The 15,442-nt window shown below is 40.4% G+C and overlaps 1 protein-coding gene across 37 annotated transcripts in view; it reads left to right on the top strand.

The window, feature by feature from the left end:
* GPHN (gephyrin) overlaps nucleotides 1-15,442 on the top strand; it is a 556,374-nt gene that overhangs the window by 393,804 nt on the left and 147,128 nt on the right. For all 37 annotated transcript variants that reach the window (XM_053285016.1, XM_053285048.1, XM_053285057.1 and 34 more), the window contains one exon: nucleotides 979-1,113. In XM_053285016.1, coding sequence (XP_053140991.1) covers nucleotides 979-1,113 — 135 coding nt within the window. The remainder of the gene's footprint in view (nucleotides 1-978; nucleotides 1,114-15,442) is intronic.

The raw sequence follows: 15,442 nt of genomic DNA, 5'->3' as shown, positions 1-15,442 counted from the left end.
AATCTGCTCATTCCTCTTTGTGACCCTTGCTGAATCTTGCCGACTCCTGATGACTCTTGGTGATTTAAAATGCATTTGAGTGATTTGAGGGGGGGTGGATTAAAAAAGTTTCCAGAGATTCATGCTGCTCATTCCTCTAATATATTAATGATATTAAGGGATTTGGGGTGATTTTTGGCCATTTCCCCCTTGAATTCAAGGTGTTTTCACAATCATGGCTTCCCTAACCCCCCTGTTTCCCATTCATTCCTATTGCTTACCAACTGCAAATTTGCCAACTGCAGGGTTTTACCGGAACGGAACCCTTGCAGTTGGCGAGCGATGACTGAACATTAAATGTTCAGGAAAATAAAATAGTTTTTAATTGGTACCTTAAAAGCTAAAAGAGGGAATTTGGCATCAAATATTTCTGGGGAGGACATTCCACAAGTGGGTCACTACCACAGAAAAGGCCCCATCCTTGTTTACCACCTACCTAATCCAGAAGGCAGCGGCAATTGGAGCATAACTTCAGGAGATGATCACAATGAAAAATGCAGGCTATAAATGTTTTAATTTTTTAAAAAAATATCTTTAACTTTTTATTTTGAGAGTATTGTACGATACATATCAAAGCAAATACAATTTTCCCATAATACAGGATTTCTCAAACATGGGTCCCCAAATGTTGGACTAAAACTCCTTTCATCTCCAGCCATTGTGTCCTTCAGCTATTGTGGCTGAGGGCGGTTATGGGAGTTGTAGTAAAACAACGTCTGGAGACCCAATTTGAGAACTGCTGCCATAATCAGTTTTGTATTCATATATAATTGAAATTGGACTGAATGGATTAGGAGTCACTTATGTGAATAAAGATGATAAAAGAATTGTGAAGAACAAGGGAGGGAAATTAGTTCTCTATATTATTTTGGATAGAAATATTTTGATGATGAGCTCTTTTATAATTCAGTATGGTTTATACAAACTTTTTACATTTAGATTCCAGATTCCATCATATCTCGTGGCGTTCAGGTGCTTCCACGAGACACGGCCTCACTTAGCACTACTCCTTCAGAATCTCCTCGTGCCCAGGCCACCTCTCGTCTCTCCACTGCTTCCTGCCCAACACCAAAAGTAAGTGCTTTGCCAACCCTCAGAGCTGGGATGTATGATCTGTTGGATGTATGCTTTCTGCTGCTGAAGGTTAGCTTGCATGCAAGATTAAACTATTAAGAGTGATTCATTTGTGAAAGATAGCATAGTTCACTTGTACATGTATTGCTTCCCAGGCAACAGTATGATACAAGGAAAAGGGTATGAAAGGTCTTGTATTAAATTGCTGCTGTTCTGTTGAACCACTCTGTTATTCCTGCCAATCTGTACTAAAGTTTCTTATATCTGAAAGTGCTTTATTCTCTGTTGCAATACAAATCATACATATGAGCATGTGAATCCTGTGCAGTACTTTATTTACCCAGAAAAGTGCAAGTAACCCTGCCCCTGAAGAATAGACGATATGCTTTCCATAAAAGCATCTTTAACTCTGAGTTGTAGCACTTCTCTGCCTCAGTTTTGTATTTACATATATAAAACATTTTCAAGCCAAACAATTTTGTTCTAACTTGGATACTTGCTGCCTCCTGTTTGGAAACTCTAAATTTTTATAGAAGAAAGTTTTAATGCCAACCTTTGAGACTAATAGTCAGTAATTTAGATATTATTTCACACTGATTTTACTTATGCAGGTGATCCAATATGTTTGGTATAACACTCAACATACAGTATATTCAGAGCAAAGTAGCAAGGCTAGTAAAAAAAAATCATGATTTCGTTCTGCAAGTGGTGCTTTCCATATCAGAAGGTTTCTTTCTGTCATATGCAATTTTACCATATTTGATACAGCAAACGCTAAATAACAGTGTTCCTTCTCACCTAATTGATCATGATTCATTGAGATATTCTGCTGCTTAAAATCATTGCAAGTATCTGGTGATTAATATTTCTGCCTATTTATTTTCTTTTCTATAAGCAATTATTAACCTGTGTACAGCCATTGATTTATATTTGTTAATATCTTTTGGCATTTATTATAAACTGCATGTTTGGCTATTACAGGCCAGTAGTATTAGTGACCAGCATGAAATGGGCTTCAGAAGGATGTAAAAGAAGTAAAGAAAAACCTTTACTTTTACTTGAATTGGTTTTCTGTCATTAGGACTTTTTATTTTGTTTTGTTTTCAAAATAAATTGAGACATTCTTCAACATATTGTTGCCACAAGAAAGCTTGGAATTCTATTAAACTTGAATGAACGAGATAAGTAAAAATTACAGGCTCAGTTCTTAGAGTCTGTGTCTTAATTTCTCTGTATAGGAAAAAAAAATCAGCTTGGAAGAACAGGTGCAGTTATTAGAAGCTGACTTTAAGCAGAATGTCAGTCTATTGAAATTTTTGTCAATTGCTGTTATTCAAGGGGAATAAAACTAAAGAGAATTCACATTTTACATTGAAAAGTGGTTACTTGCAAAGGTGGATGCCATAGAAAGTACATGAGATTAAAGCATGAGACTAATTATACAAAGAAGCTAAAGTTGAAGATGGGATGGTTGGTATTAATTCCTTTGCAATCCCAAACCATACTTCCCTTGTATGAATATAATTTCTCATTACATGACCAGGAGTATTTCAAAGTAGATTACAGTAGTTGCTCTCAAGCCTTTTTTTAGTAACTGCTTTGCAAATAATTTAATCTAGCAGATAAACCCAGTCTCTTCTCCCAGTTAATATGCACCAGCTTCCTCATACATGAAACTAAGAGTATCTAATCAGGCCATCTAGTCCATTAATGTCTCCAGTGACCATCCAGCATCTCAGACAGGAGACTTCCCACTCCTACTTGCAGTGGTGGCAGGGGCTGGGGAGGAAAACAAGTTGCAGTTGAAGTTCATTCAGGATTCCCCCATCCTAGCAAATACCAGCCCATGCACCTGGGGTTAACTCTGTGGTGGGGCAAGAGGCAAAGAAGCAGCTTGGATGGGGTGAGAGGAGTGCAAACAAATTTTGCCTGTTGCTCAATTTCTGCCCCATCTGTACGGGCTGCCTCTGCTTACTCCCTAAGATACTTTTGACTGGAAATTCTAGGGAATTCAGCCTGGGACTTCCTACATGCAGAACTGGTGTTCCACCACACTGATCTAAGACCCTACAATCTTTGATAACACATGGTCACAGTTTTCCTTTCTCAGTTTGACTGGGAAAGGAGAGAGGAGACATAATTTTTTGCCTTTCATACAAAAAGATCCATTACTCTGATGGAAAAACTAGGGGTCGAGCACAATAATTCCTCCCTGTATCTTCTGGTGTCTTCTTGGTCATCCAACCAAGTATACCCATGTTACTGTTTCTAAATTACTGGAATAGAGCAATGAATGCTTCCTGGAACACTTTCCTGCGTATAGCTCAACATGGTCTCTCTGTTACAATATCCTCTCTTCACTAGTTTTTTTTTTTTTAAGGTGTTTCAGTGGAGGATTCAAAAATCTCAGCAGTGATTAGTCATAGTCTTAAGGAATACTTTTTTATCCTTCATTGCTGAAAGTTGGATTCTTCTGACAAGCTTGGGATGAGTTTTTAATCCTTTTGAAAGCTCTAGAGGTTTATAGTTATTATTGTTAAATAAAATTCAAATACCCTGCTATCTCTAAAGCTGGGCTAGCTTACACTATGACAACTATTTGAATACTGCCAGGTGTACCAATGCAGGGCTAATGCAAAGTTCAACAGTATGGTAATAGGTTGTAATTTAGATAACACATGGTCTTAAGAATTCCAGTGGTTGTTACTGGGATGCTAGAATATTCTGTCCTTCCAGCTCGTGCTGGACATACACTGTATCTTTTTAAATATATATATATATTAGGTACTCCGTTATTGAATAAGGTTTAAGTAATGTGCTGATTATGTATGTCAGAAGGAAAAATTATTACATATGGAAGATCTGAAGCTACCACCACCACCCATTTTAATTACTTTTTCCAAAGAAAACCTGTTTAGCAAAATGTCATGCTTTCTCTGTCAGGAATGCTGATGATGTAATACCATGAGTTCTTTCCCCAAATCTCTTCAAATCTGGGTCAACGGCCCTGTTAACCATACCATGAAGGATATGCAATCTTTTGCAATAAGAATAAAAAATGTGGGAGAACCAATACAAACTGCTTCTAGATCCTTTGAAAGCATTAATGTGTCCAGTTGTATCATTTTACATTGTGCTATACTCCTTTCAGAATCACATATAGTATCTTTCAGGTTACTTATTTGGTGAGATTGTGTGTGTGTGTGTTTATAGTATTCATTCATCTAATCTTACTAATGCTGCATGCTGAATAAATGTTGAAGTTTAACAGCTATTTTTTAAAAAGAAAGAACCTCATATTTCTGCTATTTTAATAAGGCATCCCATATTATTAAAGAAGGGTAGAATTTACCCTTTCTAAAACCTGATTCTGCTTTTAAGGTCATTTCTTTTTAAATTTGTTAATTTAATTTAGTGTAATAGTTTTGCTTACCATGTGATTTGGATCACTAGTAGTATAAGAGGCAATTCACTCATCATACTGTCGCTTTTGTCCTTTGTGCTATCCCAGCTGACTATCCTAATGTACAGAATCACATGGAGAAATGTCAGTGTGAACCATGCTGTACATTTATACATAGAGGAGTAGAAGGCAACAATTTTTACTATCATGGCAGCATTTTTTCTATCATTATTGGAGGAGTTACTGCTGGCTATATCTGTGAACATTTCAGTTCACACTGATGTATCTCTGTTCAGTTTCATACCCAAGAGTTGATTAGGAAGGATTGTGTGGAGAAGAGAAAAGCACATGGCTTGCATATACTGACCCTGGGATCCTTTTGGCTTTTCATGTTAAACTGGTTGAAACTGCATTTGAAAACCATCTTGCAAATATATTTCCTGACAGATGTAAAAAGCTGAAATCTAAAGTAGAATTGTATATAGCAATGGTAGTCAGAGAAATGGAAGATTTTCTAGGAAGCCCATTTAATTTTTTCTTTTAAAAAGCCCCAGGTTCGTCATTCTTTTATACCAACTCTTAAGTCAACATAACTGTACTTCAGTGAGACTGGAAAAAACAGAATAACACTCATTATGACTAAGCCTCTTTCTTTACTGTTAAATATTTGCACTATGGCTTACTTATCTAGCCAAAGGCTATATTTAATTCTAATTTCAGAGAGCATGATGGGGAATTTAATTTCCAGAAGATTAAATTTTTCTTTCTGTTGCTATCCTAACTTTAGGTATAAAATGAGGAGCTGAGTTAGAATATAAACTAGGTCAAAGATTTTAGTAATTTTTAAAAGTAAATTCTTTGTTAGTTACAGTATCTTGTCATCTGTTCCTCCCTCTCTGTTAGACTATGTGATTTCTGTGCAAAACTGGACAGGTTGATGAGAAGCACTCTGCTAAAAGTGGTACAGAGCCTTTGTGTTTTCTAATCCCATGTCATGCTAGCTATGTTACCTTGGCCAAGCCATTTTACCTTTCTGGTGATGTCACAGTCCTTTTGTAATCTCTAAGATATTTGTTAAATGTAATAAATAAATGGTTAATGCTTGTAAAATATCCCATAGAGGTAGAATATTCTTATCAAAAAGAAAAACAGAGCAACTGACAGGAGACAGTTGAAAACTTAGGCGTGGAAAATATATTATGGTATCATAAGCATGGCCATTAAAAAAAACCAGACGGTCAAGAAAGCAAAGACTCTTCCAAAATAAGGGTATTACTGTATAAGGATATAATACAAAATAAAGGAGACAATAATAAATAAGCAGAAACAGTGCTTAGGGTAAAAGTTGTGCCATTGAGTCACTGTTGACTCCTGGCGACCACAGAGCCCCTACAAATATAGGAATAGAGAGAAAGGCTGATAAGAAGCACAGATAAAGAATAACTTAAATGCTTGATCAGATATTTCGGAATGGTCTTATTCCATGCTTTTGGAAGCACTCTACCAGAATTGGTTAACTTTTCCAAAAGTAACTTTTCCAAAATAGAATTATTAAAAACCTTCCTTGGCCACCAGTAGATCTTATTACTCAAAATAAATGTATCTGGAATAAGGCCCGCAGCGAAGGTTTTAAGGAGCAGGAAGCTTCATACTAAGAACAGGCATTTCCACTGATATATTAGACTAGGTTGTTTTAAGGCAACAACCAGTACATGTCTACATCTGGGTACAATAGGACACAAGGCAGGCTAGAAGCTCAAGCTTTCTAGAAGAACTGAGTACCAGTTGCAGGGGAGTAACAGCAGGACAGAGGGCATGCTCTCAACTCCTGCCTGTGTCTTCCAGCGGCATCTGGTGGGCCACTGTGTGAAGCAGGATGCTGGACTAGATGGGCCTTGGGCCTGATCCATCAGGGCTCTTCTTATGTTCTTATGTTATATAACCGTTGAACCAGCAAAGAACTGGCAGCAACTGAGTGCATTAATGTCTTCCGAGGGCCCCACCCCTTTCTGGACTACTAGGGCAGCCTTCCTACCGAGTAGGCACTTGAACCAGTTTCCCTCCTCCCAAGTAGGAGGCCTCGAGCAGCCAGGCGTGTGCGCCACCTCTGTAGCTCGGCCCTGACTCAGGGTTGCCTCTGCTCCTGGGGAGTCAGTGACGATCGAAGGGGCTCTAAGAAATAGTTTGGGACCCCACCAAGGAACACTGGGTTCTCAGTGCTTCAAGGCTCTTCCAAGAGAGCAGCCGGATCCAGCTGCTCCAGCTCTGGCAGATCCAGGGTGCTGTCTTTGGGGGCCGGGGATCCAGGCTGGGATGGACTATCCCTCTTCCTTTAATTTGGTCTTCCTTGGATCAGTGTCTAGCTGAAACCCAGCAGCTTTCAGCTGGGTCTCGAAACATATAGGTAGTGTGGGCTAGCAAGTGTTGGTTTAACTTACTCTCTGTAGGAATAACTCCCCATAAGATGTCAGGCAGCAGAATACTGCAGAGGCTAAAGTTGTGAGATCGTCTTCAAGGATAGTCCCATATTGGGGTGGTTCACATATCATGCGGAAGGTTTTTTTACATTTAGGTTTAACATACCAAAATTGTTACCACAGATGACCAACAAACCTTGATTTGTTTAGTTGTATCTTGGTTTGTTTAAGTCCTTCCCCCTCTCCTGGCCTCCCATTAAGTGCCCATTAAGTCCCAGTCTATTTTCCTCCGCCCTGCTGCTGGCAAGGCATCACCTGGTCAGCTACTCTCTCACAATTAGATTGGATAGAAAGGGGGTATAGACTCCAAACACAAGCTGTTTTGGAAAACACAGAAACTAGTGTCAGCCCCCCTACCCCGTCGCCAGCACTGACCATGCATATTTAACCCTTTCTGATCCACTGTTCTGTGTGGTGGTGATTTTTAGACAACCACTGCTCCCTCTCCTCCTGGGAATTTGTTGAACACCCCCCACAAACCTGTCTCAGATACTTGCAATTTTACTTTAAAAACTGTGAGCAGGATCCAAACTAACACTGCATGAGGGGAAAAAACATTGCTTATGCAACAGGAGAGGGGTGATTTTTTTGCTTTCTTACCTTCTGCTGTCCCCAATACAGCCTGAAAATATGTCCTTGAGTGTTGTGGGATCCTCAGGCAATTTTTTCAATGTATATTGGAGGCAGCAGAAAGAAAAGAGGATTGTCTAAAGTCATCCCTGTCCCATTACCTGTGTGAAACCTTCTTCCCTTTGAGCAGTCTCCTGGTCAACGTATGTGGATCTTGTACAAAACCTCTATTTACCATTCCTTTCTTTTCTTTTTTTCTATGCCTTCTATGATATTTTGTTTCAAAGGCTAAATACCTTTGAACAGTTTGCATATGTGTATGCTGAGTGAGAGAAAATTGCAGGGCTGGGCTACTAGCAGAGAATGGAGGAGTAATCTTAGCTGTAACTAGGCAGACTAGTGAAGTTCACAGAAAGTGGCAGTTTGGGATCTGAATTCCTCCACAAGTCTAGGCACAGTTCACAAACAAAATGAGAAGTTTATGTACTAACATTCCCCTCACCCATCTACAGCAGGCCTGCTCAACTCAGGCCCCCCAGCTGGTTGTGGACTGCATCTCCCATGATCCCCAGCCACAGTGGCCAATAGCCAAGGACTATGGGAGTTGTAGGCCAACATCGGCAGGAGGGCCGAAGTTGAGCAGCCCTGATCTACAGTCACTCACCAAACCTAGTTAACCTTTTTCTACCCACACCACTGAGTAACCCATTTAACCCTAAGTGTACTTTTAAACTGTGTCTCTCTGCTCCAGCCTCCAAACACCATTGCCCCCCTTCTGCACCCAGAATCACTTTAACACCTATTGTCTGAGATGCAGCTCAGCAAAGTGCTTGACTAATGGACATTCTGTGATGTTTTGCTTCAGGGTAAAAATCACAACTTAATGCATTTGACCCATCTCCATTTGTGTGTGCTTGTTGAGCAGAGGTCTTTAATTGTCTCCTAAAAGCCTCTGGATTTAAAAGGAGTAGTGAATAATTTCTAGGCAAATAATTGAGAAACAACTTCAGTTCTAGGCAAATAATTGAGAGATGACCTATAAAGTTGCAAGGCAGGTGGTTGGGGTGCAGTTTGAACTAGCACCAATGAGAGACACTTGCAGCCTAGGGCAGCCATGTTTCTCAGCTGCTCTGCACTAGTATCTTTGTGAGCAGCAGCCTTGAGAAACAAACCAAGGTGTATTCTGAGGGTGGGTTCAGATGTAATGCAGAATTAAGGTTACACTTAACCTAGGTACACAAGCCCACTTCAAACCTAGAGTTCAAATCTTGGTTTGGACAGCCATAAATAAACCACAATTAGACCCCCATCAGACAGAAGGTCCAAAGGACCTGTGGTTTGCCTCCTCCTCCGCCTCATTTCCAGATCATCACATCTGAAGTCTAAGAGCTGACAGAGGGGGTAGGACTGGCTGCATGGGCTTCCTCCAATCCTGGAAGGACAACCTGCACCCGCCAATGGGCTGGCAGCCTGTGAGAGGAGCTTACTCCTTTACCACCAGTTTGGGGTAAAAATCCATAACAGAGGAGGAAACAGACCCTCAGTTGGATGAGTGGAACTCACTACAAACTGAGGGTTCATTCCCAGGTTTGGGGGCAAAATCAGAACTGTGGTTGGATCCAGGAACTGTGGTTCTGATGATTTGGACATCACGGGGGGCAAACAGGAGGTGAGTTGGCATCAAGTTTGGCGTGATATCCAAAGGCAGCCTTAGTGTTGTGGCATGGTTTCAGATAATAAAAGGAACCTAGGTTACTTGAAATAAACAGAGGTTCAATATTATGTGTGAACGCATTCATAGATTGTATTGCAGTAAGTTGATAAGGGCATGAATGACTGTTCCTAGATTGCTGTACTCAGAGAAGGAATGCAATCAGTTCATTGAGTTATCAATCCATGAAAGGATTTGGACATCCTATGTTAATCCAATTCCTCAATTTGTGTATATCCTGTTCTAACAAAAGGTTTCCACATAAAAGTACTAATGGGATTGCTTTAAAAAGTAACATCACACCAAGAAGATTATCAATGAGGTTTACAACTTAGTGTATACAAATATAGACTCATTGATTTTGAAGGGATTTCACGGGCTATTGTAATTAATAAGAAAGCTCTTTGTTCAGGTGAGATATTTTTGTAGAAGGAAGTCTTTCTAAATAAAGACTACAGAAGAAGGAAGGGTACAAGGAGTAGAGAAAAAGAGAATAATTCAGAAAAACAACTGCAGATAGTACAGATCAGGAACAGCCAACAGGAACAGCTATTCTGTGGATTTGTAGGCTCTTCTGGCCTCAGGCCAGAATGATGCAAATTCTACTTCTAAAATATTTCTTCAAGAATGAGGAGTCAGAGAGTGGTCAAGGGCTGACATATGGTACCAGTGCCTGTCTGTAGGAGCAGCCTCTCTGTTAATCACTGAATATTGATTAAGAGAGAACATTTCAGTATCCCAGAACACTATACTGCTAACTTGAAAGTCACAATTTTTCAACAAGGGAGCTTCCAAAGAAGCAGTATGAGACCGCTGAATTTGAATTTTGTTCCTGGAAATGGAAGGTCTGTGGACTGCTAAAAAAATTAAATTGAATGTAACAAGTGTTTTGATTCTGTTCATTCAGGCTTGGATTGAGACACTGATTTCCTGTCATATTACATTACAGAGTTAATTAAGTCAACGTATCTAGGATGTGCTTGTTATGCTATTGTGAACTGTCACTGGGCAAGTTCAGACTTAACACAGAACCTAAGGTTTGTATGGCCTCCCTCAGCCCCACCCACCTTCTCCTTTCATCCCTAGGCACGTGCTTACTTCTTTTGTAGGCTAAGATATCCCTACAACATCCAATCCCACCAATCTCAACATATCTGAATCTACAAAGAAATTCGGCACTCATGAGATGGGAGAGGGGGAGAGCACACTCCCAGGGCTCAGGGAGCTCCACAAACCTCGGATTTGCATCCCTCACTGTATATATGCGCATGCGCACACACACACACAGACACACACACACAGACACACACACACTTGACCTTTACATAAGGCCTTGACACAATTTCTTTGGACCTAGGAAACGACCCAAAAATTAAAATTAAAAATTGAGCCAGAGAATGGGCACAACAAAATTACTGGACTTGGTGATTGACATTTTGAAAGAGAAGGATAAATCGGCTTCCCTTTATCTCTTTAATAAGTTGTATACTTAGAACAGAAACAGGGCTGCTTTGGACAAATAAAATATTTTATTAAATAAGTCTACCTCCAAATAACCTAGTCTAGACACCACAGTTAAATTCCTAGGCTCTGTGACTCTGTGATGACTGGAATTTGTCAAGCCCAGCTTTATATAGAATTGCCACAGGCTATAGCTTTTGCATTTCATGGCCATTTGGCACCATTGTTCACATTTTTCCTTTTTCTTTTTCCTCTACGGCTACTATGAATATCTTTATACTGCTTATCAACAAAAGTTCTCAAAGCATAGAAAAATAGATAATAAGATTATTCTCTATCCCCAAAATGTTCACCATCTAAAAGAAATACAAGGAGGACACCAGCAACAGCCTCTGGTGGGATGCTGTACTGGGACTGGATGCAAATAGTTGCTCTCGCCCTGCTAAATATAAGAGAATCACCACTTTAAAAGGTGCCTCCATCTGTTTCTTTCTACCATGTATATCTGCCAAACTAGGATAACCATGAATCTCATTAAATGTACTATAGTCGGCAAAAGCTTAGGCTACAACAGGTTTTTAAGTTGCCACAAGACAAAGGTTCTTTTGCTGCAGCAGATTTACACAACTAGACATCTGGAATTAATCCAACCAAATGTTTATCCAACAGCTCTTAAAGTTCTTGAGTGAAAATTCTGCAGCATCTTTAGGGAAATTGTTCTGATGGTGGAAATTGTTCACCACCCTTACATTTAGCAACATTTTTCATGCAGGCTAAATCTTTTTGGTTTTATTTCAAACCCATTATTTTTGTCTTGCCTGTCACAGACATGGAGAACAACTGATCACAAAACTCCTTAAAGCAGTCTTTAATTCATTTGAAGACTTTAGTCCCTTTTCCCATCTCTTTTCTAGACTAAACAAGCCTATCTCCTTTACTTCCTCTTATGTTGTATGCCTCTGTATTTTGAGATGTCCTCTTTCAGGGACTTTTCTGCTTATTAAAGTACTTTTAATATATCTCTTTTTTCTCTCTGTTCTGGAGAGCCCGCCCACTGGTAGAATTCATATCAAATTTTGTAGATATTCTGTCTGGAAGAACATTGTTTGCCCCTATGTAAGCCAAACTATTAAGGACTTACAATCAGGGGTGGATTAAGCTTTTTGCCTCCCATAGGCAAAAAGGCTTTTGCTAACCTTTTACCTTAAACAAAAAAGGTTTGCTTTTTTATACATAAGGTCAAAGCGGGGGATTTTCTCCTTACCCATTCAACCTTTGCTGCAGCCACTGCTGCCCACAGAGAGGGGCAGCAAAATTTGCTGCTCCTCATATTTTGCTGCCGTAGGCAAATGCCTACTTTGCCTCTTGGTTAATCCACCACTGCTTACAATAATGTGTTCCTTTGTTTCCTATATGGAATTGTGATTTTTCTCTATAATCACCAGTTTTGAGATCTATCTGTCTAAATATTATATGATATAATTAACTGATTATTTTAATTCTAATAATAAATTTACAAGAAATAATTGCATTTCAGCTGCTCAAACTGCAAGGTGTAATTATCCATATTTGTAAGAGTGCTTTTTATGGGGTATTTTTTCCAAATAGAAAATCCAAAAAATCTAGAATCATATATTCAGCTATCTTATCACCGTGTGCCAGGGAAGCCTGCATAATCGTGTTTGCTAGGGGCATGGCAGCTGAGTTTGTGTTGATCTTATTCAGAAGGCTGGTTTCCATGTAGAACTCTACTCTGAACTGACTACAAATTAGGTAAAATGTGCCGTCGAGTCAGTTTCGACTCCTGGCACCCACAGAGCCCTGTGGTTTTCTTTGGTAGAATACAGAAAGGGTTTACCATTGCCTCCTCCCACACAGTATGAGATTATGCCTTTCAACATCTTCTTATATCTCTGCTGCCTGATATAGGTGTTTCCCATAGTCTGGGAAACATACCAGCAGAGATTTGAACCGGCAACCTTCTGCTTGTTAGTCAAGCATTTCCCTGCTGCGATGGCTGACTACAAATTACTACCTAAAAATGACAGCAGAAACAGTAATACTGGGCACTTTAAACATACCTTCTCATAGACTGGTTGCAAACCTCATTCAACACTCAGATATAAACACATTTGAGCACATATGCCCATGTAAGATCCACACCACACTTATTCATTTTGTAACCTCTAGGATTGACTAGTGCAATGTGCTTTACCTGGGGCCACCCTTAAAAGCAGTGTTGAGTCTAAGGCTGATATGGAATGCTATAACTCACCTCCTAATGAATAATGGGAAGTAAGAACATATTTACTCAGTTCTGCAGCAATTGTATTATCTGCTTGTACCTTTCAGACTCAATTCAAAGTGCTATTGCTCACCTTTTAAGCTTTTTGCATCCTAGAACTGACATACTTTTATAACTCTTTCCAGCATGAGCCTCCACACTGGTTACAGTCAATAGGTTAGGCACTACTATATACCACCATTATATCATATATAATGTGGGGGCCTCCTTGTAGTGGGTGATTCGATCATTAGAGGTATAGAGAGATGGGTTTCTGACCCATGTGTTGACCACACAATGACTTGCCTGCCTGGTGTGAAGGTTGCGGACATCACGCAGCGTCTAGATAGGGTCTTAGGCAGTGCTGAGAGGAGACAGCTGTCGTGGCGCATGTCGGCACCAACGATGTGGGGAAATGTAGTTGGGAGGTCCTGGAAGCCAAATTTAGGCTGATAGGTAGCATATTGAAGTCCAGAACCCACAAGGTAGCATTCTCAGAAATGCTACCTGTTCCACGCACAGGTACAGTGAGACAGGCAGAGCTGAGGGGTTTCAGTGCCTGGATGAGACATTGGTGCCGGGAGGAGGGTTTTAGATTTGTTAGGCACTGGGATACATTTCGGGGCAAGCAAGACCTGTACAAAAGGGACGAGCTGCACTTGAACCAAGATGGAACAAGACTGCTGGCACTTAAAATCAAAAAGGTTGCACAGCAGCTTTTAAAATGACACCTGGGGAACAGCTGATGGGAGCTAGGCAGTATCCCGTTCGGCAAAAGCCATCCTTTAAAGTGTGAAGGTGCAAAGGATTCAGATAAAACAGAAGGGGACAGAGCAGTACCGCATAACGAGCAGACGGGAGACTGTGCCAGCTGGTTAAAGAGTCAAAAGAAAGATAGCATACATCAGGTGAGAGATTCAGCGTATAGGTGCTTATATGCCAGTGCCAGAAGCCTCCGAGCCAAAATGGGTGAGCTGGAGTGCTTGGTGGCTAATGCAGAAATAGATATAGTGGGCATAACAGAAACATGGTGGAACAGTGAGAACCATTGGGACACTGTTATCCCTGGATATAAACTCTATAGAATGGACAGGGAGGAGCACCTTGGAGGTGGAGTAGCACTGTATGTTAAAGAAGGGATAGAATCTAACAAGGTAGAAAACCTAAGTGGACCAGAGTCCTCCACAGAAATCCTGTGGGTGACAATACAAGGCCGGAAAGGGAACGTGCTACTGGGGACATGCTATTGCCCTCCGGATCAAAACGCTGACAGTGACTGGGAGTTGCATCAGGAAATCAGGGAGGCATAAAGGAGAGGCAGGGCTGTAATAATGCGTGACTTCAACTACCCACACATAGACTGGGTAAATTCACAGTCAGGTAATGACAAAGAGGCCAAATTTCTAAATACGCTAAATGACTGTGCCCTAGAACAGTTGATCTTGGAACCGACCAGAGAGAAGGCAACCTTTTATTTATTTTATTTATTTTAACATTTTTATACCGCCTTTCGTTAAAAGAAAACCCCAAGGCGGTTTACAAAAATTAAAACATACAATAAAAGCAGTAAAAACATCAAGCTAAAAACATACATAAAAAACAAGACAGCAGATAAAAGCACACAAGAACAGCAGTAAAAAACGATTATGTAGAAGCCTGGGTAAAAAGCCAAGTCTTTAAAAGCTTTCTAAAAGCTGTGATGGAGTCCGAGGAACGAATGGCCACCGGGAGAGCATTCCAGAGTCTAGGAGCAGCAACAGAGAAGGCCCTGTCCCGAGTGCATGACAGCCGGGCCTCCCTCATTGTCGGCACCCGGAGCAGGGCCCCCCCAGATGTCCTAGTCAAGTGGGCAGCAACCCTTGGGAGCAGGCGGTCCCTCAAATACCCCTGGACTTAATTCAAATAACCTTAGACTTAATTCTGAGTGGCACCTAGGACCTGGTGCGTGATGTCAGTGTCATCGACTCTTTAGGGAACAGTGACCATAGTGCCATCAAATTCAGCATACATGTGGGAAGAGAATCACCAAGGAAGTCTAATACAGACATTTTGAATTTCAGAAGAGGAAACTTCTCTAAAATGAGTATGGTGAAAAGGAAGCTGAAAGGGAAAATCAGGAGAGTCACTTCGCTCCAGAGTGCATAGAGTTTACTCAAAACCACAGTACTAGAAGCCCAGTTAAATTGTATACCCAAAAAGAGGAAAGGTACCACTAAGTCCAGGAAAATACCAGCATGGCTAACGGGTACAGTCAAGGAAGCCATAAAAGGGAAGAAGACTTCCTTCCGAAATTGGAAGGTCTATCCAAACGAAGAGAACAGAAAGGAACACAAACTCTGACAAAAGAAATGCAAGGTGACAATAAGGGAGGCGAAAAGAGAGTTTGAGGAACATTTAGCTAAAAGCATCAAGGGGAATAACAA

The sequence above is a fragment of the Hemicordylus capensis genome, chromosome 1, assembly GCF_027244095.1.
Source record: "Hemicordylus capensis ecotype Gifberg chromosome 1, rHemCap1.1.pri, whole genome shotgun sequence".
NCBI classification, from domain to species: domain Eukaryota; kingdom Metazoa; phylum Chordata; class Lepidosauria; order Squamata; family Cordylidae; genus Hemicordylus; species Hemicordylus capensis.
The sequence above is the reverse complement of the archived record's forward strand: the minus strand, read 5'-3'. Positions and strand labels throughout refer to the sequence as shown.